This window comes from Eulemur rufifrons, chromosome 28 (genome assembly GCF_041146395.1).
Source record: "Eulemur rufifrons isolate Redbay chromosome 28, OSU_ERuf_1, whole genome shotgun sequence".
Classification (NCBI taxonomy): domain Eukaryota; kingdom Metazoa; phylum Chordata; class Mammalia; order Primates; family Lemuridae; genus Eulemur; species Eulemur rufifrons.
In genome coordinates this window covers 57,331,287-57,357,212 of record NC_091010.1, presented here as the reverse complement: position 1 = coordinate 57,357,212, position 25,926 = coordinate 57,331,287, and the positions used below count along the sequence as shown (strand labels likewise).

The 25,926-nt window shown below is 35.9% G+C and overlaps 2 protein-coding genes across 2 annotated transcripts in view; one reads left to right on the top strand and one right to left on the bottom strand.

Annotated features, from left to right (window-relative positions):
• Positions 1-6,231, bottom strand: part of NHLRC2 (NHL repeat containing 2) — a 49,185-nt gene extending 42,954 nt beyond the window's left edge. The window contains exons 1-2 of the mRNA XM_069460237.1: positions 5,877-6,231; positions 2,531-2,683 (exon numbers count right to left, since the gene is read on the bottom strand). Coding sequence (XP_069316338.1) covers positions 2,531-2,683; positions 5,877-6,054 — 331 coding nt within the window. The 5' untranslated portion in view covers positions 6,055-6,231. The remainder of the gene's footprint in view (positions 1-2,530; positions 2,684-5,876) is intronic.
• A 1,488-nt stretch (positions 6,232-7,719) lies between these two features.
• On the top strand, positions 7,720-24,867 carry DCLRE1A (DNA cross-link repair 1A). The gene is made up of 9 exons (XM_069460138.1): positions 7,720-8,241; positions 10,179-11,915; positions 13,430-13,563; positions 14,987-15,105; positions 16,467-16,607; positions 18,547-18,692; positions 19,515-19,669; positions 23,374-23,515; positions 24,606-24,867. The coding sequence occupies exons 1-9, from the start codon at positions 7,776-7,778 to the stop codon at positions 24,764-24,766; spliced, it is 3,201 nt and encodes a 1,066-aa protein (XP_069316239.1). The 5' UTR covers positions 7,720-7,775; the 3' UTR covers positions 24,767-24,867.
• Positions 24,868-25,926: the final 1,059 nt, after the last annotated feature.

Below are 25,926 nucleotides of genomic sequence, written 5' to 3'. Positions count from 1 at the left end.
TATGGTGACCCTGGAAATCAGATTCTCTCCCTTCCCCAGGGTTTGCTGGGTTTTTGTTCATTTATTTTTTATTGTTGTGGGGTATCTCTGTGCCAAGGATCACTCTGAAGTGTAAACTTAAGGTCTTTTCAGATCTTTTCTGAGATCGTGCCTTTCCCTGGGCATGTGTGGTTAACTAAGATTTTCTGTACCTCCAGTTGCTATTGAATGTACTATTCAACATCTAGCTCCCATAAGAGGAAAAAGAGAAAATAAAGTGGAGAAAAGGGTACTAGCCCTTGAAATTTCCTGGAAGTCACTTCAGCCAGATAAAGAGAGGCTTGCAGCACTGTGAGAAGATACAACAACAATGGCCACTGCCTCTTTGTCTGCACCTCTCTAATCAAAAGGAGCAACCAGAGAGCAGAGCACAGATCCCTGATATTTGGAAGATAAGGTCTTTCTTGCCCACCATGGCTTCTGCACGGTATGTGCAAACTGCTCCAGGAACATGTGCATAGCTGCCTGCCATGGAGCTAGGGCTGGGAGATGGGTAGCTACTACTGTGCTGAGAGCTAAAATTGACTGAAATTAACCACATTTTACAGTCCAAGTCCTCCCCTGGAAGGTGCAAGCCTCCAACAGACTCCAGAGTTTCAAAACTATTATATCAGATTCTGTTAGTGTAACTGATGGCTAGGTGGGGACAGATTCCTGTTGTTTCCTACTCCTCTATCTTCCCAGAATTCTCTCTCCACTGACAAAGTCTTTTACTTTTCAGAAGTGTATTTGTATGTAAAAATATTTTTCATTTTTTGTCACAATGTGCTATAAAAAGAATGTTTCCAATAAATTGGTAGGAGAGTACAAGGATCCATTCTAGGAAGTCACTGAATTTGCTGCAGGTATGGGGTTAAGCAATTAAGTTAACCAAATAGTCCTTTTGGGGTTATCTAAATGGTATGGTATGGAAATGGTTAACTTTGAGATTCTTAACCCGGTTTGTAATGACTTTCTAAAATATAAATGTCATCATTCTATTAAAAAACAAACAAATCAAATCAAATACAACCTTCAACATCTCCGTATCCTCAATGGAAGAAGTCTAAACTATTAAAAATGTTATACAATGCACTTGACAACATAGTCCTAACCTAACATATCTTTGTCTCCTTTTACTCCTATCATGAGCCCTTATAATCTTGCCACACTAAATTATTTACCTGTTCCTGGAGCAAGAATCCTACTCTTCTGTGCTTCCATGCTTGTTTACCTGATGCTTCCTCAGCCAGGAGTGTCCCTTCTGCCTCATTTTCATTTTCAGCTGCACTCCTGCTCATTTTTCAAGTTCTAGCTCAATTGTCTGCTTCTCTGAGAAATCTTTTCCAATGTTTCTAGGCAAAATGAGTACTCCTTTCCTCAGGTTCCATAATGCTTTTTATTCAACTTTGTTACATATTTCCTCAGCAGTTAGCAGAGTACCCTGCACATAATACATGTTCAATAAATGTGATGGCTTGAACAAGAAACACTGGCATCCAAAACCTAGGAGATAATAAGATACCCAAATTTCTTAAATCCATACAGATACATTTTTGAAAACATGATTCAGCTACTGGGAATATTTGAGTTCTTAATAAATCTTTTGATTGATAATTTTAAGATACAATCTATTACAACTTAAAAGCATTACCTAACGTTCTACCTGCACTGAAGATTTTATCTATCACTCCTTTTTTAAACTAAATTTCAAGATATCCTTCATTTTTGTACATGTATAGTCTACTTCCATCTTTACTCTCACAAATCAGTGATCCTCTCTCTTTTTTATCCACTCCAAGACTAGAGCTTCAATTCATTTAAACCTAATTAAATGGAAACTTGAATTAATTTCATTTACCCTGTACTCTTTTTAGAAAGTAGATAAGACAAAAAGATCTGATAATTTTTCAAATTTCTAGAGAAAATAATAAGTATAATCTTAAATCTTCAGAATTTGTCATACTATAAAAGAGGATTTCCTAGTGTGCTCTGAAAAACATTAGCTGCAATAAATCATTTTTTAATGAAGCAAGGTCAAAAAAAGAGTTATCTGTTATAACATTTTACATTCCACTGTAGCTGATGTCATTTGATATTAATGGAAGCCTAATCACATTTCCTAATAAGAACTTTAAACCTTTACATCACAGTGAAAAGAACATAAAATTAATGTCATATGCTTCATTTTTTTCACAGAACAAATTTAGGTAAGCCTAGACATACAAAAAGACCTTTTTAAACACCCAATCATGAAAAAGGCTAAATTTTGCCCTTATCCTCAGAGAGAAACCATACACTAAATGCTGGTTCTTTAGACAGGCAAATCATTATCACTAAGCTTAACCCTTCATGAAAAGGCACACAGAGTCCTTAATTCATAGATTAGGGATTACTTTTAGAATCACTGAAGTCTTGCCAAATGTTCATTCTCCTATGAGTGAATGAGTCAGCTACTCTTCTAGTGCCTATGCCAGGACAGTCTGCTAGAAACTAATTAAAGAGCAGATACCTTTATCAGAGTATGTGTGTTCTAGTGCATGGAGATCAGGCAATAGGTGAAGACAGTTTATGCAGCAGTAGGTGAAGAAATCAAGGACGACCACTTTTCCACATAGATCCTTATAGACAGACATAGGCTCTTCTGTGTTCAGCCATTCTAATCCTGAAATTTATACAAAATAAATTACAATGATTAAAGGAAAAGACAAAGAGAAAATTTATTTAAAATTTTATATTAAAATGTGAGCCTTTGTTTTTTCTATGACTAGTGTAAATAGTCAAAACACCTTAAGAGATGCTAGCATTACATGAAGGCTGTGGCAGTTCAATTAATTTTTCTGTTTATTAAGAACTCTTTTCTATCAATAAATAAAAGAAATAAAAGACATGATGTATCTTCATGACTGTGACATAACAAGTATTTGTGATTTGAAGGAAAAAGACCAAGAACGCAAATTTGTTGAAATTAAAGGCCCAAAGAGAAAAGAAAGAAGAGGATGGGGGCAAGGGTAGGTAAGCCAGAGGGGTAGAGGAGGGGAAAGCTGCCATTGTGATGTAGTCTGCAAAAATAGCAAGAAAAAGCTACTAAATTCTTTCAAAAATAGTATAACTGTCTGTGAAAGTTGGTAAAAGCAACACACCGGGCAAAAAAACTCGGAGGAAATAACATATATTGAGAGAATCTGATTACATAAACAATTAGGTATAAAAGGGCTATTGAGAAGGAAAGTCAAACTTAAAAATAGAAAAACATGACTAAACATCAAAAAGGAGCAAAATGTACGTAAGGATACACATACAAATGCCTAACCAAATTTCATACAATAGAAGAAGCTGAAATGTTCTGGATTTGGATAAGACCCTAAATACAAAATATTTTAAATGCAAAGTTAGGCAAACTACACTATGATTGCTATAGATTTCATGGAGGAAACACTAATATTGATGAACAATGTGTTCCCTTCCCTCCAAAGAAAACAGAATCTAATTAATCTGTATTTTTATAAATCAAAATTTATAAATACTTGACTATAATTCAAAATTTTAACTCTGTACTATGAAGATTTTGTTAAACTAATATTAAAACCACAGCACCCCTATTTAAACAATTTAAGAAAATAAAGATAATAAGTTTGTTTATAAGTAAATAAATGCAGCTATTAAAACTATTATTTACACCTTGAAGCAGGTATTTGGAAATTACTGTTTACCAACTAAAAGCCAAAATTGGGTGGAACAAGTAAACAGTAATGACCAACAACAGTAACTGGAGTTACTCAATTATAACAAAATTCTAGAAAAAAAAGCCTGAAGACCAAACTAGTATTTCTGCCAATTAGTCCAAATCAGTGAGGTTTCAAGGTACAGTAACCTCTTAAATATTCATTTTGATAAAATGTTAATTATCTACCAGATCAAGTGATCATACAGAACTTCACACTAACTAATGTATATTTCATATCCTACCTGCAAAACATTGATGAATCTGTCCCTTATGACTTCTCTGTAAATAGTCAATAATGACTTAGATTTGGAGGGATGGAAAGAATGATTACTTTTCAGTTATTTATTCAGTTTTAGGTACTTACCAGGCTTATAATAATATTTTATAATAATAACTACAATAAATACAATAAAAAAGCTTCTAACATTTAGTAAGCTTTCCTATGAATTAAGAATTTTACATATATTACCTCCAATCCACACAGTAACCCTGAAAGGTAAATAAATACTAGTTCCATTTTACAAGTGAGAAAAGTAGGGCTGGAGAAGTAAAGCAACTTGCTCAGAATCACACAGCCAACAAATGGAATAACAGGGATTTAATTCCAGGTCTGAATCTACACATTATACTGCACTGCCTCCTGTAAACATGTGTTTCTTCTAAGAAATGAACAAAGCATACAGGTTTTGAGATAGTTACATATTTGTGACTTCTTGATTACAGCTAACTGATAAAGAAGCCAAGAAAATACTCATTTTTAGCATTCTGTCTTCAATAATCAACTCCAGTAGAAAATCAGACTATGTCAAATACAAAGCCTGAATATTTTACTATGTGTATTACTTACAAGTCACAGAGGTCAAAGTTCACTGCAATAAAATACACTCACTATAAATACAACCACTAGAAAATAAAAACACTTCCTCCAACTTCCTCCAATCCTAGCTGATGGCCCGCTTGTTTATAACAGTAATTACTATATAACTACCTTCTTGCAAAACTCCTAAAAAATTTATATATTTGTATATACGTACATAATATTTTAAAGTTTTTTGATGGAATAAGCATTCATGCCCCCAATTCTTTTGTATGAATTCCACAATATTTCAAATCCAGTGTAAGATTAATAATGGAAAAAATAAGCACTTCTCAAGGCAGGTGTAAAAGGCTTGGAAAGACACCCAAGTGTCTGTTGTCATGGACAGGTTCCAATTTACCTCCCATGAGATAACTGAACCCTGCCACATCCAACCAATTAACTATACATGTGGTTTCACATGCCAGGACACATGCCAACACCACCAGGCAAAACAATGCCACTCTCATCCAAAGAAGGCATAATATATAATACATTTTCATTTATCGTGGCAAGATGTGTTTCACCAACAGCCCTGCTGGGAATGTCTATTCCCTCACATTCCAAACGCTCACACAGCAGGGATTCAAGCTCTGGAGATAGGTTATAATTGATCCAGATTTGCAAAATTATAAGTTTCATGACTTTGAACAAAGAAGTGAAGCACGGCTAAGAAACCAGGAAATCTAGGGTCTGTATAATCCAAAAGCCAACTCTAGCAGTTACAGGCTATAAAGCCCTGAGCAAGTTACTTAACCACCCTGTGCCTCAGTTTCCTCAAACGTAAAATGGGAATAATAAGAGCACCTCACTGGGTTGTTGAGAGGATTAAATAAGATAGTATCTCTTGAAGTGTTTAGAACTGTGTGTGTCACATAAAAAGTTATCAATAGATGTCGGTAGGATGATGCAAAAAGATGACCACGGCGACGACGCTGGGGAATCAAACTGAAAGGAGAGGGCTGCGTGGACGTTTCAATCGTTACCAACCAGGACCACTAAAACATTTACGGAGTGTTTACTTAGTTACCATCAGGCCCGAACAGGCCTCAAGATACGGAACAAATATGCAGGTCTCCGCTCTCCAGGAACCCACCGCCTGTAGCCACTTGGGGACACCTGGGAATTGCAGAGCGTGCCAGCCTCGGCTTGGGTCAGGCGAAGGGCCCGCGCTGGCGACACAACCCCGCCTCGCCCACCGATTCAGGGGAGGGAGCCGTCCCCGAGGAAGGGGAGGTCCCAGGAGGGCTCCCCACCCCGAAGCCAGCCCCTCACCTTCCGGAAAGTCGGGTACTGACAAGTCCTGCTCCCAGCCGTCTACCTTCTGCACATACTGGTAGACCAGGCTGTCCTTCTCCTGCGGGGTGACGGCGTCGAGCAGGGCGTACTCCAGCGAGGTCTGCGCAGGGAGCAGGCCCGATAGGCCGCAGCCCCGGGCTCTGGGCGCCGCCATGTTCTCTGCGGGCTCCCGAGGCGACTGCCGGGCCCGCGGGAGAGCTTCGTTGGGGGAGACGGAACGTTTACTGTCCTTGGGTTTCAAATCGGCGCATTCACTTCACCCTCCACTGGCCCCACTCCACGGCAGCGGCACTTTTTCCTTTTTTAAATACGCCCAAAAGCCAGAGTCCAAACCGTCGCAATTCCCGGGCACGTAATTAAACTACCGCCCCAACCCACCCCGTCCCTCCTGGGTTCCCTCGCCGCGGCTGAGCCTGGACATTGAGAACGCCAGATTCAACATGAGACAGGCCTCTGGGACTGGGTCCCAGAAGCGCTAAGGAAACCATTCCCCCTCCCTCCACTTTGAAAATTAGCGCGCTTTAGAACAAAAATGAAATAAAATAAAATAAATCCGTAGGACCTAAAAGGGCACACTATTTAAAGAAAATTATTTTTTTTAAAGTCCCGCTCTTAAACCAGAATCCGCCGATTCGACACGGCACTGGCAGCGGGAAGATGTTGCCGCCAAGACACTAAAGGGTAAGGGAGGGGAAGGGCTATCCTCAAGGGAGAAGTCTTATTTAAGTTGGGAGTGACTGGCCAGTGGCTCCAATTTACACACAAGTACAGCGTTTTGTCACCCGGAGAGTGCTGAAAGTGCGGGTGCGAATAGGTTGTTAGCCGAGCCAGGGGTGGGGGTTGTGAGGGGAGCGGATGCAGCTGGAGCTGCTCCTACGGGGGGCGCAGGTGGCAGGTGGGCGGCGGCGAGGGTCCCTGAGGGCGGGCCTCAGAGTCTTTAGAAGGGGAGGCTCTGGCGGCTTTTTTGGAGCTGACTGTGCTTAGCCTAGAGAGGGCCCAGGCCCTACTCGCTGGCCTTGCAGCCTCTAAAGCCAAAAGAGAAGGTAGCGGCGGTGGCAGGCACCTGGCAAGCGACTTCAGTTTTGAGGCTAGAGAAGAGAGGGCTAGCCACCTTAAGGACAGAACACCTCTGGGGTCAGGAGTAAGGAGTATGACCTCAGTACAAGCATCATTTCATATATTCGAACTTTTTTTGTTCACCGTGTAGGGTTTATTCGTTGCTGCTGGAGGAAGCTAATGGACTGACCCAGGAAACTGAAGTTGTTGAATATCCACGAGTCATGGATAAGGGCAATTATTTATTTTTTTTTTTTTTTTTGCGAATTACACACCTCTTTCACTAGTTTTACTGGTAAATTGAGGTAGCCATTTAGTGTTTGGAATTCCTGCTAAGCCACGTGCCCGGGGACTGTGATTGGATTTGTGAATTACGTGGACAATTGTCCACTTCAAAGAGAACTGAAAAATAGCTTCATAACCGTTTTATAAAGCTCGTTCTAAGAATAAGCTGCTGAACTTATTTTTCCCAGTAGTGCCTAATTTTCAAAGTATCACTGATTCTTGTTTTTATTAATTAAGTCCTGGAAAAGGCTGAGATCCCTGAATGAAATAGCCACAATCAAAAATTTCACCCCTGTAATAGGTTCTCTTAATTTTGTTGTGGTATAAATGGAACAGCAGGTGTTCAGGTAGAGGTTTGCAGCTTGTCAATATATTCATTACCAGAGGTGTAGATTCCCATTCAGTTAGTGTGGTTTTTTTATTACTTTTGTTTTTCTCTCAGCAAAAATAATTCCATTTAGAAATTTTGTAACAAGAAATGAACTCTCAATTTACTTAAGATTAACACCTCTTTAATGATAAAATCATTTTGCCATGTTAGAAGACACCCTTTTAGAAGAAGACATTTGGGAATACAAATCTAAAAGAAAACCAAAACTAGTTGACCCAAATAATTGCTCTGAAAATATTCCAAAACCTGTTGGAAAAGCAAAAGAGGGAAAATGCCAGTCAAAACGAAAGAGAAGCAGAAAAAGAACCACAAAAGCTAAAGAGGAGGCAAAGGACCATGAGATGTCCCCTAGAGCAGCAGTTTGTCAGGCTTCTGTAGCTTCCAGTCAGAGTTCAAATTGTGGAGATGGTAGTCAGCAGTCTCAAGACAAGGAGACCACTCCAGGAAAGTTGTGTAGAACTCACAAAAACAAACACGTGTCTCCAAAGATACGTCCAGTTTATGATGGATACTGTCCAAACTGCCAGATGCCTTTTTCCTCATTGCTAGGTCAAACACCTCGATGGCATGTCTTTGAATGTTTGGATTCTCCACCAGTCTCTGAAACAGGTAAGAGTACAGAAAAAGTAGTGGTTTCTAAATAATCTAAAAGGCCTGCGTTAGGTTAGACATATCAATTCAGTGAAAGAAGTAAGGCAAGCAGTAAACTGAGAGAGAGATGAGACACTGTGATTAGACACCATACCAGTCAAGGGTATAATTGTAAAGAAAGTTGCAGGCTCGAAAACACTTTAAATGCATTTTATTATTTTATGAAAGTTCCTAGACATCTCCATTATTTTTCATAAATGTTAATTGAACCTTTACTATGCTAGGTACTTTCACACTGTTTATTTTTACTTATATATCACCATATACAATAGGTGATATTGACATTTTATAGATGAGGGTTCTTAAAAGTTAAATGACTTGTCCAATTTGTTATCTTTTATGGAATTATATAGAAAAGTATATATATATAGTCTGGTTTCTAAATATGGTTATGTTGCATTCATCATGCTAATGTGCAGGAAGAGGAACTGGGAAAGAGTCTTAGGTGATTAAGATTATAACAAAAATGTGCCAAATGATAACAAAAATAATGCTATGTTTTTATCTTTTAAAATATATAATAAGTATTTAACATGTAGAAAATCCTACTTGGAATATATGAAGAATGGGTTGTTGTGATGATTTGTGTGTTTTAAAGCTATTTTATATACCATACATAGATTTCTAAATCTGAAAAAATTCAGTACAGGAAAAAATAATACTCAATATGGCTTTCATGTTAACTATGATTCAGAATACATTTTATTATTAACCTCTAGTTATTTTAAAGTACTGCATGGAGATAGAAAACTCTTTTTTAAAAAAAATTGGCATTAGCCTTTCTCATAAAAATATAGCAAGTGAAAACCTCAGTAATGTCAGTAATTTGCTTTTATGTGACTTGAAAATCAGAAATGGAAGTTGGAGCCCATGGTGAGTACCTCAGGGTGAAATTTCTTATAGATGAAGCCACCTTAAAAAGATTTGCTTTTGATTTTTCACTAAACTCCTTTGAGTAGAATCTCAGACTCTTCTTGAAATGAATTCCATTCTGTAACAAATACTATAATTCCATTCTATAACAAATACAAATGAGGTGGTTTTAAGTTAGGTTTTAAGCCACAAACTCTTCTAATTTAATGTAACATCTTTTTAGGGTGGCAGGAGAGTATCATTTTTTGATAATCCTGGAAATTAACATATACAGGGATATGCCAAGGTGGTTTACAGAAAATTTCTCAATCATAATAGTATGACTGGGAATAGTTTCCAAATTATTAAAGCCTTGTTATTAACCAGTTTTTCAAATTGAATTTCAAAGTCTTGAACACAATTTAAAATTTGTTCATTGTATGCACAGCTATAAATAATCTTACTGAGATTGTTACTTTTTTATTGTATACAATGTGAATGTTAAATAATGGAACTTAATTTGGTAATAGTCATCATAAATCTTTGTTGCTTGATAAGATAAACATGGGTAGAATTTTATTTCTGTGAGAGATACACCAGTCTTCTTTACTCTTTATTGCCTGAACAGTAGTGAATTAGGAAAACTAATGGTGTCAAGTTTGTAGCATCCATTTAAGAAACACTATATAAACATGACATGCATTTTCAAGGGCCTCACGTTTGCAGGAGTTACTTAGGAAAGAAAAAAGGTGTTAGTCTTAAAAATTTTTTTTTTGAGAAAAGATTACTTGAATAGAAATTTAAGAGAGTATTTGATTTAAAATTAATAACCAGCACCTTGCAAAACCATGCTGGATTAAGTGTTGATGTTTTATGCTGATCTTTTGATCTTTGTGCAGTTAAAAATAGCTATTGTCCTAAGGCCTCAAAGTAGGACTGACTGATACTTTTTTCACTTGCATATTAATATATAGTACTAGTACTGTCAAAGCTTGATTTATGCTTTGATCCTATAATGCTGTTTTCTTTATTAAAATTTTCAGAGTGTCCTGACGGTCTTCTGTGTACCTCAACAATTCCTTCTCATTACAAGAGATATACTCACTTTCTGCTGGCTCAAAGCAGGGCTAGTAATAGTCCTTTTAGCAGCCCATCACGTGCGTCAGGTGGTAGTTTCAGTGAGAATAATTCAGGCTTTCTTTGTAGCCTTGAGGAAAGATGGTCTCTGTATGAGAAACAAACTGAGAACTTAAAGGCTATTTCAAACAATTCCTTGTTGAAGACTCAGTGTTTAAGAAAATCTCAATCTCAATCTCCAGCTGAAACCAACAAAAAGATTTCCTCTACTGCAAATAGCCAAACATCCCAGCGAGCTCTACAATTTACAGAATTTGTTAAGAATGACAAACTGGTAGGAGTTGGTTTGCCTCTTGCTGATGACGAATTAGATAGCCAAAACAACTCAGAACCCATAAATTTGCCATTGCCAGAGAATGACTTTAGCGACTGTGAAATCTCCTATTCTCCACTTCAAAGTGATGAAGAAACTCACTATATAGATGAAAAGATGGATGATTCACAACAGGAACTATTTTTTACCCAAAGCTCAAAAGATGACAGCCTAGAAGAAGATGACCACAGCTCTACTTTGTTTGAAAACCAACAAGGTCCCTTACTGCAGGACCAGGAGGAGAGCTGCCCCAAAGTAAATGGCTTCTTAACTCAAGATAAGTATGATGAAGAACTGTATAAATACAATACTTTAAATGATTTGTCTAAACTTACTTCCCAAAATAATGAGAACATTACTTCATATTATGATCCAGCATGTACTGGTGGTGATTTTATGTTGTTTCCACCTGCATTAGCAAGGGAGCTTGCTGCTTCTAATTATAAAGTAAACCCTTATGAGCAAGAATTTCTCCCATCTCAACCAAATAAACAGAAACAGATCATTGAAGGATCAGCTGTTTACAATCAAGTTTCTCTTCCGTTAGTTACCAGCGAAATGTCGAAACATTTTGAAAGCCAGGAAGGAGGGTATCTTTCTTTCCATCCAACCCAAAGTAAAATTAGAGAATTAGCTAGTGAGAACCTCAGTGCCAAGAACAATACTAACTCAGCAAGTTTCCACAGAAAGGCATTAGTTGGTATGCTAGATAGTAAAGTTACAGTTTTAAATACAGAAAAATTTTCTGGTGCACCTACTGCTTCTGAGTCTTTGAAAATACTGCCTTCTGGTCCTAAGTGTAATGCAAGAAAACCTACCAAGGTAATGAAGCAAACAGATATAGGTGTATATTTTGGACTACCACCTAAAAGAAAAGAAGAGAAATTGCTGGGGGAAAGTGCATTAGAAGGGATAAACTTAAATCCAGTTCTAAGTCCTAATAAAAAGAGGTCCTTGCAGTGCAAGAGGAAAGCAGAGCAATCTTTAAGTGATTTAGAATTTGATGCAAAGAATTTAAGTGAGAGTCAGATTTCTGTGGAACTTTCTAGTGAGAGGTTGCAGCGTCGAAGAAAGAGACTTAAGAAATCAAGTTCACTGCAGGAAGGAGCAGGAAGAGGTCAGAAGGAAGAGAGCAGGAAGAGAACAAGAAGGAAGAAGTCAGATCACCTTCTTAACAATGCAGAATCTGGAGCAGTCAATTTAAGTAAAGACAGTGCCTTTGTAAAATCAGCTCATGGTGGGCTGCAAAGAAGGAACAAGAAAATCTCAGAGGCATCTAATGTAGGAGAATTAAGAAAAAAGACATGTCCATTCTATAAGAAAATACCTGGTAAGTTGAATTATCAATACTAAAAATATCAACAAAGACAACTTTTTTGAACTTTGTGTGCATTGCCCATGGGGTGGGTGGATGTGTGTGTATGAAACAATTTTTTGTATGTGTTTCCTTTTGGTTTTTATGATACTTCATGAGGCTTTAACATAGATTTGTTTTTTTCCTATTTTATTTTATTTTTTTTGCTCCATTCAATTCAGCAAATTTTATTAAAGATGTTCTCTTTATAAGTTACTGTACTGGTTAGGTAGACAGTACAGATTACATACAGGAAGATTAGTAAGAGAGTAGTAGGGATTTAGCTTAATACAGAAGGAAGAAAGGCATCTCCGTAAATAAGTATAATAAAAGGCAGTCTCTAATCACTTGTGAGAAATACAAAGTACTAAATAGCTTCAAAGAAATAAATGTCACAGGTAGTACATATCATAATAAATGCCAAGCATTTTAAAACCATATTAGAACTTAGCTTCTCTGCCTTTTCATATATTCTTATAGTTTCTCATGCCTTCACTGATGAGTTAGTAGAAAAATGTGAGTGAAATGAATTGTGTTGAAGAAATGAATAACTCTTCTGAAAAGAATATAAAATAAAGTAGAATAAAAATAAAGCAGCCAAAATATAATTGGTTCAGAAAGTTTTTAAGTGCTTTATTGATGTTCTAGGTCTATAATTTGTTCAAAATATTTGTGTAGAGAACAGCATTTCTATACATCATAGCACCAGTTTTGTTTTTAATAATTATTTTGATTGATTTTCTGTACTTTAAGTGAGCCTAAAACTAGTATGCCATGTGTTGAGAAGCCTCAATACAATTGTGAAATTATGCTTATTTACTCAAATATCACCAGTCAGCACACTTGGTTATTTCTTGTGTGAACACATTTTAGAACCCTATTTCTCAACCTCTTTTTCGTCACTACTCCTCTAGAGAGCCCTTTTTAGGCACTTGTTTTCTTGTTTGCCCCCACCTTCCAATCCCAGTCTGCAGCGAAATTCGAAGGTGGTAGATATACTGTTTATCTTTTATTGTACCATGGCCCTTTGGATGGCTGCAAATGTTTGAAATATGTGAGGTTACTTTGGCTTGCAACCTTTGCTCGCTTAGAAGGATATCAATGTCACCTCCATAGAGAATTCGGTTTTAGAAGAAAGCTTTCTCTTTTTGCGGTTTTGCAGAAGTAAAGGATTTCAAGTACCTGGTAAATATTATGAAAGTATTAAGTAAAACAGTAATTGGTTTGTATTTTGATTTTTTTTTTTTTTTTGGTGCAGTTACTCACAAAAAAAGTCTCTCTACTAGGATATTTAGTAGAACCTGATAAGACTAATTCTTGTCTCTAGTATCACCTTTTGCTAAAATTTATGTGGCATAATTTTTTAAATTACAGTTCAATGGGAAATGAGATGTGAAGAGGATTAAAGGGTTCACTATTTGTAATCAAATCAAATATCGTTTACTTTGTCAGCTCTTGCTCAACCTGCTGTGTTGGTATTTTCATTGCAGGAACCGGCTTTACAGTTGATGCCTTTCAGTATGGCTTGGTTGAAGGCTGCACAGCCTACTTTCTCACACATTTTCATTCTGATCATTATGCTGGGTTGTCTAAGCACTTCACATTTCCAGTTTATTGTAGTGAGGTAAGTTTTAGTATTCTAAATCCTGACTGTAGAATGCTGCAAATTTCTAAGCAATTTGGTTAAAAAAAGAATACTTAAAACTGTAAGATCTCTTCTTCTCATTCTACCAAAAAAAGAGAAAACAGATTCCACATCAGAGTTCTAAAATTAAATGAGTTAATGTCAACAGTTACAATCAGTTTTTTTAAACGTATGTTTTATTACATGGAAACAATATATAAACTATTTCACAATATACTTAACCCCAAGTTTCATTCAGTAAGCATTCATTGAATGCCTAAAGGGACATACTAGGGAAAAATACAGTCAGCCCTTCGTATCTGTGATTCTGTATCTGCAGGGTCTGTATTTGCAGCAACCAATCGGAAATGCTCAAAATAAGTAAACAAAAAATAACAATACAACCGTAAACATAATACAAATAAAAATGCAGTCTAACAACTATTTACATAGCATTTACATTGTATTAGGTATTATAAATAACCTGGAGATGATTTAAAGATATACAGGAGAAAGTGCATAGGTTATATGCAAATACTGTCCCATTTTATATAACGGACTGGAGCATCCCCAGATTTTGGTATCCTCAGGGGTCCTGGAACCAATCCCCCTATGACGTGGAGGGTCAGTACTATATCTAACTTCAAGGAGCTTACAGCCTGCAGAGGAAACATTCATAAATAATACCACAGTGGAATTGGTATTATAATAGAAAAATGAACAGAGTGCCTAAGAGTAGGGAGAAGGGAATGCTTTACTCTGTCCTGGACTAAGGTTAGAGACAGTTTCATGGTGAAAGAGATAACTTGACCTAATTATTTAACACGTAAACATTTTAATGCCTATTACTAAAGGCTTTAGGTAGAATTTGATTTAATAATTCTCACAGCATTCTTGAAGTGTCGGCTTTTTATAAATGAAGCAACTAAGGTTTGGAGACGTTAAGTGAGTGCTCCAGGTCACAGAACTAGTAATAGCAGAGTCCGAATTTGAATGCAGGCTGGTCTGATTCCAGAACCAGGCAGAGGAAGGAGCATTCCAGGTAGAGTTTAGGTAAAGGCACAGGCACCTGGGAAAGATGGTCATTCCAGACACTTCACATAATTCAGAATGGCTAGAACTCAAGACAGGGTATAGCAGGATACAAATCCACAGGAGTGGGCAGGGACCACCTCACCAAGGGTTTTGTATGTCATGCTGGGAATGATTGACTTTCACAGGTGAGGGAGAGTCAGTGATAGTGTTCAAGCACAGTAGTGACAAACTCACTGGAGGAACTTCTTCCTGGCATTGTGGACGGTTTATTTGAATATAAGTGGAAAAGCCGGGATGTTATTAAGATGCTGTGGTTCTAAAGTAGTATGAAATACAATACTTATTTAGTGTTTTACTGTATCAACAATAAGTACATCCTGTTTTGCAGATAACTGGCAATTTGTTGAAGAACAAGCTTCATGTGCAAGAACAATATATCCATCCATTGCCAATGGACACTGAATGTGTTGTGAATGGTGTCAAAGTTGTTTTGCTTGATGCCAATCAGTAAGTATTAAAGTCACCTTAATAATAGCCCATTTTTAAATATTCAAAAGGAAAGCACAATTGGCATGGTTATTTAAGAACATTTTTATTAGAACTAATATGCTTGCTATTTCTTAAAACGAGTAATATATGTTTCTCCTTTTGGAAAAAATAATGTACCAAATTATAGAATCGGAGATTAAATGGAGAGAGATCATCTAAATGTTATTAATCTAACTCATTTTTTATCTAGTTTAAATTGCTAACACTTGACATATGAGACTCATCTTTTAAAAATAATGTTATTGTTGCTGTTCTTTGCAAGATAACTTTTTGTGATTTTCTTTAATATCATTTATACAAATTAACAGTTTGTACTCCATTCAGATACTAAAGGGTTTTTTTTTCCTCCCTTTAAACTAAGAAATTTTATAGACTTTAGATACTAAAGATTTAGAAGATTTAGATACTAAAGATTTTTTTTTTCTTGGAAACGATTTCCATTTTTCTCTCTTTTTTTTATGTAAAGTCCTGTCAGCATTTATGTTGTCAAAACACAACTATCAACTATGCTTTTTTCTACTTTTCATAGAATGTTTAGCCTTCTGTACCACAGAGATCATAGGTGTTTAGGAAAGAAGTTAGACTAAATCTAGGTTTCTTAAAATCCTGACCAATGCTATTACTTCAGGTTGCCTTTTTTTTTAAGTTTTTGTCTGCTAACTTTGCTGCTGTTTCTTTTTTTAATCACCAATTTTAGTTTTGATTTTTTAAGTCAGCTTTATTGAGATATTCACCATAGATCACATAGTTAGCATAAATTGTGATCAAACTAGTATCTCAAAGCCCAGTGCCTCAGGCATATAAAACACCCTAATCAGACAGAATATTGTAGGGCTCAGAGCTCATTTCCCAGGAGCCATCCAAGGCCAGTCCTGAAGACAGGCATTTCTTGGTAATGTGCAGATGTGCAAAGTTTAAGAGTAACCCAGGCCTGCTGAGTTTTTTCCTAAACAACAGTTCTTTTTTTTTTTTTTTTTTTGAGACAGTCTCACTCTGTTGCCTGGACTAGAGTGCAGTGGCATCATCGTAACTCACTGCAACCTCAAACTCTTGGGCTTAAGCGATCCTCTTGCCTCAGCCTCCCCAGTTCCTGGGACTATAGGCATGTGCCACAACACCAGGCTAATTTTCTATTTTTGGTAGAGAGGGGTCTCGCTCTTGCTCAGGCTGGTCACCCTTTCTTTTTTATGATGTTCATTTCCTCTGTAATACAATACTATGTCATTGTGGTCAACTAGTAAAGTGTATTTACATGTTGATAAACTTCGTTTAGGTGCTTTGCCTGTGTTAAGAATATTCCTTTGAAATTTTGTGTTCAGCTGTCCAGGTGCTGTCATGATCCTTTTTTATCTTCCTAATGGTACTGTCATATTACATACTGGAGACTTCAGAGCAAATCCCAGCATGGAACGTTCTCTTCTTGCAGATCAGAAAGTCCACATGCTGTACTTAGACACAACGTAAGACAGAATTTCTTTGTTTGCTTCCTTTTCCCACTGTCACTATTTGCTCTATGTATTATGAATAATTTGAGCATTTGCTTAGGTAATCAAAATGATGCCTTATTGCCAGTTATTGTTTTAGGGCTATTTAACAGAGGGATGCTGTTTGAAAAAAATATACTTGCTTAAGGGCAAAGTTAGGATTACATGTCTTAACTGACTATAGCTCAATTTTTTTGTGATTTATTTTTTAAAATATGTTTATATGAGAATTCTGTTACTGAAACAAGGAGTAAAAATTTGGGAGCAAGCTTTAGGAAAATACCTTTTTAGGTTGCCTTATAAAAATGTCTGTATAACTATTAAGTATAACTGTGAAGAGAAAACAGGCCAAAATGTGATTCTGAGTATTCAAAGTTACTTTTGTTCTTTTCTCAAAAAAGTAATTTATAAGGGACAGCTCTGAATTCCAAAGTGCTGTAAATATAATGGTATAAGCCATTATATTTTTATTTTTTATATATTTACTCTCATCTTCAAGGTATAATTGACAGATAAAAATTACATATATTTATGGTGTACAATGTGATATTACCTCACAAATTTGTTAGAAATTAAATATCTCAACTATTTCAACCTGTTTCAAGGGGAAGTGTGTTTGGATGGAATATTATAGTAAAAGATGGTCTTTCCACAGCCAGTTTTCTCACACTATGATTAATTTTTCTATTCTTTTATATGTACTTTAAGTACTAGATAAATTATAATAATAAATAAAAATATTACTTAGTTCTATATACAATTCTGACTTTCTTTGTAAGTTTTTATAGGAAAAAGGACTAAGCATTTTTTCTTCTTCTCTGGTGGTTGGCCAGCAAAAACAATTTTGAAAATTGGAAAAATATGTTTTTCTGGTGTTTATAGTTTATTACATTTTTAGTGAAAAAGTGCTTACTTTTCATCTCAAATATATATTGGTAGTAGTCTAGGGTTAATTTTTCACTGGGCGTTACTGTATTGAGATAGACTCTACTGGATCTCTGTGTGTATGTCTATATATTTCTGTGTCTATAATATATTTCTCTGTATTTCTGTGTCTATAGAAGAGATGATATCAACCATGTGAATATTAACTGATTTAAAACTATTAAACTCATGTTTATTTTTTTTTTTTATTTTTTTTTTTTTTGAGACAGAGTCTCACTCTGTTGCCCAGGCTAGAGTGAGTGCCGTGGCGTTAGCCTAGCTCACAGCAACCTCAAACTCCTGAGCTCAAGCGATCCTCCTGTCTCAGCCTCCCGAGTAGCTGGGACTACAGGCATGCACCACCATGCCCGGCTAATTTTTTTTTTCTATATATATTTTTAGCTGTCCATATAATTTCTTTCTATTTTTAGTAGAGATGGGGTCTCGCTCTTGCTCAGGCTGGTCTTGAACTTCTGAGCTCAAACGATCCGCCCACCTCGGCCTCCCAGAGTGCTAGGATTACAGGCGTGAGCCACCGCGCCCGGCCTAAACTCATGTTTAGTTTCATTATTTTAATAGTTTTTATTAAATCAGAATTCTTTAATCCAAATATAATCCTTATCAATAGAATTTTTTTGATCATGATTGGGATTAAAGAAAAGCTATTGAGGTTTATAATTTATAACTAAAATAGCTGGCTGGCTAGAAATATTCTTGGAAGGGAATAAGTCTTCAAAAAGGCAATTTCTTTAAGGATGATAAAAGAAATATAATGAACAAGGTAAATTGAAAACTTATAATTCCATCATAAATTAGCAATAACTGGTAGCAAATAATTTTAACAACAGGCAATGAGGAAACTCTTGTGGTGTCATGTACTACACTGCCATTGTGTGTCATTTGCTAAAGCTTGTTTTTTAAAGTAACATCCAACTTAAGGTTATGGCTTTCTTACCGTTCTTTGAGTAAGTACTATGTTTCCATATTACAGATACTGTAGCCCAGAATACACCTTTCCGTCTCAGCAAGAGGTTATCCAGTTTGCCATCAACACTGCGTTTGAGGCTGTAACTCTAAACCCACGTGCTCTTGTTGTGTGTGGCACTTATTCTATTGGAAAAGAGAAAGTCTTCCTAGGTGGGTGGTGGCTGTATCTAATTTACATTAATATATTATAAAGATCAAATTCTTCTTGCATAAAGCCCTTTCTACTCTTGCATTTGATAATTATGTCCTGAAATGATTCAGTATTACCTTTGATGTTGAAGGAAAATTTGATAGTTGGATATATTTAAACTTTGAAAAGCTTAACTTTATGGAAACATTTGATAATATGTGTTTATCTTAGCCTTTATAGCTATAAGAAGTTTATAGAGCAAGTGTCCATGCTACATTATTATTTTAATAAACTTCGAAAGATGACTAATGCATAGTTGTATTACTGTATTCTTTGAGAATAACTATAATATCAGTTAATTATTTTAGAGAACAGTTTTAATTTTTGTTGCTAAATGTTTTCTTGATGTATAACTATAGTTTGTCTAGGTAGTATTATACTATTTTGCAAAATGCTTTCCATTTCTTCTTAAGTATGGTCACATTATGTCAAACATTAGTATATGAAGTGATAAAGCCAGGGTTTTAACTTCTCCAAATTTAGTTCCTTCCTTTCCTCTACCGCTATCTATACATTTTTGTAGTTTTAAGTAATAAGTGGTAGGCCTTTAAAAATAAATTGTTTGGCTTTCACACAATTTATTTCACACAGTTAACCAACGAAATTATTCAGCCTTTTTGAGATATATTCAGCCTTTTTGAGATAGATATTACGGTAAAAGTTTCAATGTTTTGAATTTCCTTTTATTTGGTAAATTCTTATTTAAAATTTGATTAAGTTATAACTTTATTTCTTTCACAAACTGTAGTTTTACTATTTTTAACCTTTTCCTTTGCCTATAGCCATTGCTGATGTTTTAGGTTCAAAAGTGGGCATGTGCCGAGAAAAATATAAAACATTACAGTGCCTCAATATACCAGAAATTAATTCACTCATCACTACAGACATGTGCAGTTCATTGGTTCATCTTCTCCCAATGATGCAAATTAATTTTAAGGTAAGCATTTAAGAGATAAATCTTTAAGGATGAACTGTAATCTGATGACTGTAGACTGAAATCCCATTTTACCAGTATTTATCTTAGAGGAATTTGATTACAGTGGAGTCGCTTACAGTAAAATTTTCCCTAGAAAATCTTTTAAGGGGAATTTAAGACGTTTTTAATTTCTCCTTATGTGCAAGTCTATAGATAATTCATATGCCCACTGGGAATTTAGGAACTAGAGAACTAACATATAGAAAGAAACAAAAATAGAAAGTGTGCAGCTATCTGGTCGTTCAGATCTTTCATTTTTAAGATCATTTTCCAGTTCTTTCTGAGTGAGTGGGGAAATGAGTAGAGAATTCTAAGGAGTTCTTCATTTTCTTCAGGTCTGTTCCATTTTGCATTAGTATTAAGCCTCTGTAACATTGACATATGATATTTACTCGTGAGGATTAAATGAAATCGTGAAAATATATCCTAAAAGGAAGTTCTAGCATTAGTTCCCAGGTGTAAATTAATACACCTATGATGTGACCTCACCATGATTTGAGGGCTTATTTTTCAGATTTCTTCATATACTAACTAAGATTTATTCCATATACTAACATTTTGATACCTGCTAATAGGATACATAAAACCTGTATATTTAAAACAATTCAGTACATAATGCAGAACATGGTGTATTTTGCTATAGTGTTCATGAAGTGAAAAAGAGTGAATGAGAGATGAGGAAATGGAGACAGGAAGCCTAGAGCATGGCTTTGAACAGGGGCTGGATAGGTTGATACCCAATGGGAGGGGAATTGCTTGTCTGTTAACCAACAGATATGAGGGTTTTTGTATTGTGAAGGATAGGGAGAACTTGATGGTATACAAGATACAGGAATAAGTGATGAAGTAAGGTTTCCAAGGCGGATCAGAAGCAGAGATTCATCAGCTTTCCGCAGGAGAGGGCCACCTCTTCCTCTCTGACAATTCTCTCACAGCCTACCACTTTCCAGACTGTGTGTTCTGATACACATGGCATGGCCACCTTTTAGAGATTATGTGTTTACAAATCCAAACTTAAACCAGCTTAAACCAGATTTAAATCTTCAGACAACTACAAACTCAAGTGCAGTTCTTTATACAGGAATTCAGATTGGTTTTAATGATTCAGAAATGTTCAATCTGATTATTTTTTTTCTGAGAAGGAGTGATCTGGATCATTACTATATTTTTAATAGTCAGTAAATCCATATTTTTCCACATCTGGGTCCTTCGTGAAAAGATCAATCTGTAAGGCTCCTCGGTGCTGATGTTATAATATATGACGAGAATTAGAAAAAACTAAGAAAGGGCAGATGGTTTCCGTTAGAAGAGATCCAGAAGGTGGGCTTTATGCCCACTAGGCTGTAAGCTTCCAGAAGGTGAGGTCTGTATCCTCTTGCCCTCCACTCAGACGCTAGTGCTTGGTATCATACTGGAACAGATATTTACGGGTGTTGCCTTCGGTAGTCTCTCTTCTTCCTCCATTAAAGTGACCAGATATCCATCACATATTTTGAAGATTTCTTATCTTCAAAACACAGATGGAGCAGAAGCTGATGGTTATGTAATGCTGTATTTTAGTTAGCACTTCATAGCCAATTTTTTACCAGTCAAAAGTAGTTTTGTTGCATGAGAAGTAATGACTTTTTGTGAAAAGGTAAACCTAATACAGTTTTCCGGGTATCCAAGGCCTGCTTGAAAGCCTTCAAAAATGCTATAAATAATACCATTCATGCTGTCTAGTTCACCACCACCTCTGATTTAAACCTCATTGATTAAATATGGTAAAATGTTAAAACAGTGATGTTACAGATGATTATTTGCATACTGAGAAAATAATTTTAGTAGCATTGTCAAAAGCATTTTTCTCACAAACTGGTTACCAATAAACAGAGAGAGACAAGTCATAGATCAGGGATTCCATGTTGATTAAATTATTCTCAAGAAATTTCCTCATGAGAATAGTTCTCAAATTGTGGTTGATGGATGACTGGTGGCTGATGACAATCTTTTCATAGGTTCAGGTTATATGATAATGTCATAAGTTCTTGTTTGTGGTACAGGTAAATAATGTTTTTGTGGTAACTCTAATTTGTGTCATAAAAAGCAAAAATTAGTTATTTAATTCTCCAGGGTATTTTCACAGAGATAAATAGGAATGGATAGATTTGATGACATACATTGAAAGTTGGATTCTCAGTTTACGGTTTACACGTGTAATTGCTCTAAGCCTCAGTTTCCTATTATTTTCTTTTTTGGGAGAACAAAGTCAGGAAGAATAGCAGTTAAACAAATAACATTAGCTAGATCCTAGACTCAGCAAGACAAAAACTTGAAAAGTAGCAGAGCCAGGGTTATTGTAATGGAGGCTTACTTATATATCCATAACTTAAACTTTTTCCAGTGGGCATAGTAGTTGGTAAGAAATAATGACTTTATGGTAGGTATTCTTGTATGGACTTAAAATTAATCAAAGATTATTGTTTGATACAAAAGAAAAATCAAAGAATTGTTATCAATTCATCAATGAAATTAATTTTCTTATTCATTCTAAGCCTTTGAAACTCTGGGTTTTATTTAGTCTTAAGACCAAAAGTATTAGATTTTTTTGTATCTCTTGTGCCATTATTTTTAATGGGATTTCTCTTATCTTTCAAAGATTGAACTTTGGTCATTGATTTTATAAGAGTTTTATTAAATGTCATCATTTATCATGACATTAGTTTGGGGAAGTTCTGTTCTACTCAAGACTTATAAGGGAAGCATATTAGTTTCAATTGTAGTGGCATGAAGAGTTTTAAAATTAATCCAGTTCAGGCTGGGCGAGGTGGCTCATGCCTGTAATCCTAGCGCTCTGGAAGGCCAAGGCGGGAGGATTGCTCAAGGACAGGAGTTCGAGACCAGCCTGAGCAAGAGCGAGACCCCGTCTCTACTAAAAATAGAAAGAAATTATCTGGACAACTAAAAATATATATATAGAAAAATTAGCCAGGCATGGTGGTGTATGCTTGTAGTCCCAGCTACTCGGGAGGCTGAGGCAGAAGGATTGCTTGAGCCCAAGAGTTTGAGGTTGCTGTGAGCTAGGCTGACGCCACAGCACTCTAACCCAGGCAACAGAGCCAGAATCTGTCTCAAAAAAAAAAAAAAAAAATTAATCCAGTTCATGTTTAAAGGGAATAAACATCTGAGAAGAATGTTACTAAGCATAATTATATATCTGTACTGAGTATAATGCCATTTTATAAAATTATCTCCTTCTATTCATGTGTCAATACCCTACTAGTATACATGTATGGAGATGTGTTTGCAGTGATGTTTACCAGTGTTAGTATCTCTGTGTAGTAGGATTTGGAGAGGAGTTTCATTTGGTTGGGTTTTTTTGGTAGCTATCTGAATTATAATTTGTTTATGTATAATTGCTTATGTTTAAAGTTGCCTCATCATACTTTTTTCAGATTGCGCTTAAGCTTGTTTAACTTTAGATAAGTAAAGAAGAGAAAGATTTTAGATATTTTTTTCAGTAACTTTATTTTTTAGAAGCATGACACTAGGTTGTTGCAAGCTAGTGCCTGACAAGGGAAAATTCCCCGTGACTGTGCCAGTGTAATATCTTTAATCATTCTGTTTTATTCCACGTAACCCATCTCCATTGATCATGAAATCAATATGCTATTTTTATTTTACAGGGTTTACAGAGTCATTTGAAGAAGTGTGGTGGGAAATATGATCAGATTTTGGCTTTTCGACCTACAGGATGGACACACTCTAACAAGTTAACTAGTATAGCAGATGTTATTCCCCAGACCAAAGGAAACATTTCAATATATGGTATAATTATTACATTTTCTCACTTTTAATGTTTATAATTTCTTGACATTTTTAAAAAGCATTGTAAAACTGACATCCAAGAAACACAGGCAGACACCAAAGAACTTAACGATTCAAGAGTTTTCAAATCTTTCTACAACTCTGAACCTGTATCTAGTCCATTGTAAACAGATATAAGGTGCTTGACTAGTAGATGGGCATTAACTAATACAGACCATTTCACTTGTGTGATCAACGATATTTAGAGAAAACTGTAGAATCACCCCAAAGGAGGGGTACTGTGGTTGTATACTGGAAGGCTAGGTGACGTGTGAGATGGGAGCAGGAAGTTGGTAGATTGGCCGTGATGACAGCAGGAAACACAGACTTGACTTTGATGTATTCATCCCTTGGAGGAGGATTACCAGTGCCCTCAGAGTTGGCTTACTACCGTGCTGGCTGCTGGAAACATGTTTGGTATGTCACTGGCCCTGTGACTTACCCTCAGCCTCTAAAGACTCTGCTCACTCAAAACAGGACCTCTCCTCCCTTTCTCTGTGGTACTTGAGCTTCCATAAAGACGATAAAGTGATTTTTAGGATTTAATTTTTATTTATTTATTTATTTTTATGTGTACAAAGTTTGGGGACTGGAATATGCTTACTTGCCCTGGAAATCAAGATTGTCCTGCTTGTTGTTCTTCACATTTTACTCATATTTTTTCCAGATTTTCCTGAAATCCATAGCCAAGCAAAATGTCTAAAGGGAAGAATTGTTAAAAGAAGAAAATTCTACTTAAATAGGACTCTCTAGAAATGCATATTATTAAGTGTATACATAGAAAAGTAATAGATTTTTAATGTTCCAAGTTTTACATAATTTTAATGTTTCAATCTTTATTATCTATAAAAGATGTCAACAAATTTTCTTATCAGAACTAAGGCACCAAGGAGTTTTTTAAAAAAATACCCTGGTGGGTATTGCTCAATGGTAGAGCATTTGACTGCAAAAATACCCTGGATTGCTTTTCTATTTTATTTCATTTTATGCTTGTGAATTTTTTTATTGGTTTGATTTTTAGTACACAATTATCTTTTCTTTGGTGTTACAGGAATTCCTTATAGTGAACACAGCAGCTACCTAGAAATGAAGCGCTTTGTCCAGTGGCTGAAGCCCCAGAAAATCATACCTACTGTAAACATTGGCACCTGGAAATCTAGGAGCACAATGGAGAAATATTTTAAAGAGTGGAAATTGGAAGCTGGATATTGATGATACCTCAGAAGACTCAGTATTAGTTAAGTACCTTAGATATAGTTTGTTAGTAATTAAGTCTATAGTGATATGAAATAACTTTACGTGAAAAACCTCATGAAGATTGCTCATATAGTTTATTTTCTCATTTATGTTTGAATAACATGTTCATGGTGCTGAACGCCTCTCAGCATCATCAAAGATAACTGAGACTGTGTCTCCCTAGTGCCCTTAATTTCTTGCCCCTCCCCTCAGGGAGGCAGTTATATTTTGCATCAAGCCTTAGGGGAGGAAACAAAGGCAGGTTCTGGGACCAAAAGGATTCACGATAATTGATAAACTAGATTGAAACATTATGTATAAGTAATTATGTATCTTTAAAATTATGAGATAAATTTTTTATATGATATGTATGCCTAAATAAAAATTAATATAAAATTTGCTTTAGTGTCTTTGGTGGGGTTTTTTTTGTTTGTTTTCTTTTTAATAGACTTTATTTTTTAGGGAAGTTTTAGGTTCACGGCAAAGTGGAAGGTAGAGACATTTCCTGTTTACCTCCTGCCCCAACACATGCACGCCAGAGTGGTTTATTTGTTACAGTCAGTGAACCTACATTGACATGTCATAATCACCCGCAGTCCACAGTTTACATTAGGGTTCACTCTTTTTGTTGTACGTTCTATGGTTTGACAAATGTATAATGACACATATCAACCTTTGTAATGTCATACATTTTCCCTGCCCTGTAAATCCTCTGTGCTGTGTTTATTCATTTCTCTTCTCCGTAATCCCTGGCAACCAGTGATCTTTTTACTGTCTCTCTAGTTTTGCTTTTGCCAGAATGTCATATAGTTGAAAACATATAGTAGGTAGCCTTTTCAGATTGGCTTTTTTCACTTAATAATATGCATTTAAGGTTCTTCCGTGTGTCCTTATGGCTTGGTAGCTCATTTCTTTTTAGTGCCGAATACTGTTCCATTGTCTGGATGTACCACAGTTTGTTTATCACCTCACCTACTGGAAGACATCGTGGGTGCTTCCCAGTTTGGGCAGTTATGAATAAAGCTGCTATAAACATCCATATGCAGGTTTTTGTGTGGGCATAAGTTTTCAACTCCATTGGGTAAATACCAAGAATTGAGATTGCTGGGTAGTATGATAAGAGTATGTTTAGTTTT

Coding starts and splice junctions, on each gene's coding strand:
- DCLRE1A (XM_069460138.1), top strand. CDS start 7,776: ATGTTAGAAGACACCCTTTTAGAAGAAGACATTTGGGAATACAAATCT. Junction 16,608..18,546: donor ATGCTGTACTTAGACACAAC/GTAAGACAGAAT, acceptor TCCATATTACAG/ATACTGTAGCCCAGAATACA. Junction 18,693..19,514: donor AAAAGAGAAAGTCTTCCTAG/GTGGGTGGTGGC, acceptor CTTTGCCTATAG/CCATTGCTGATGTTTTAGGT.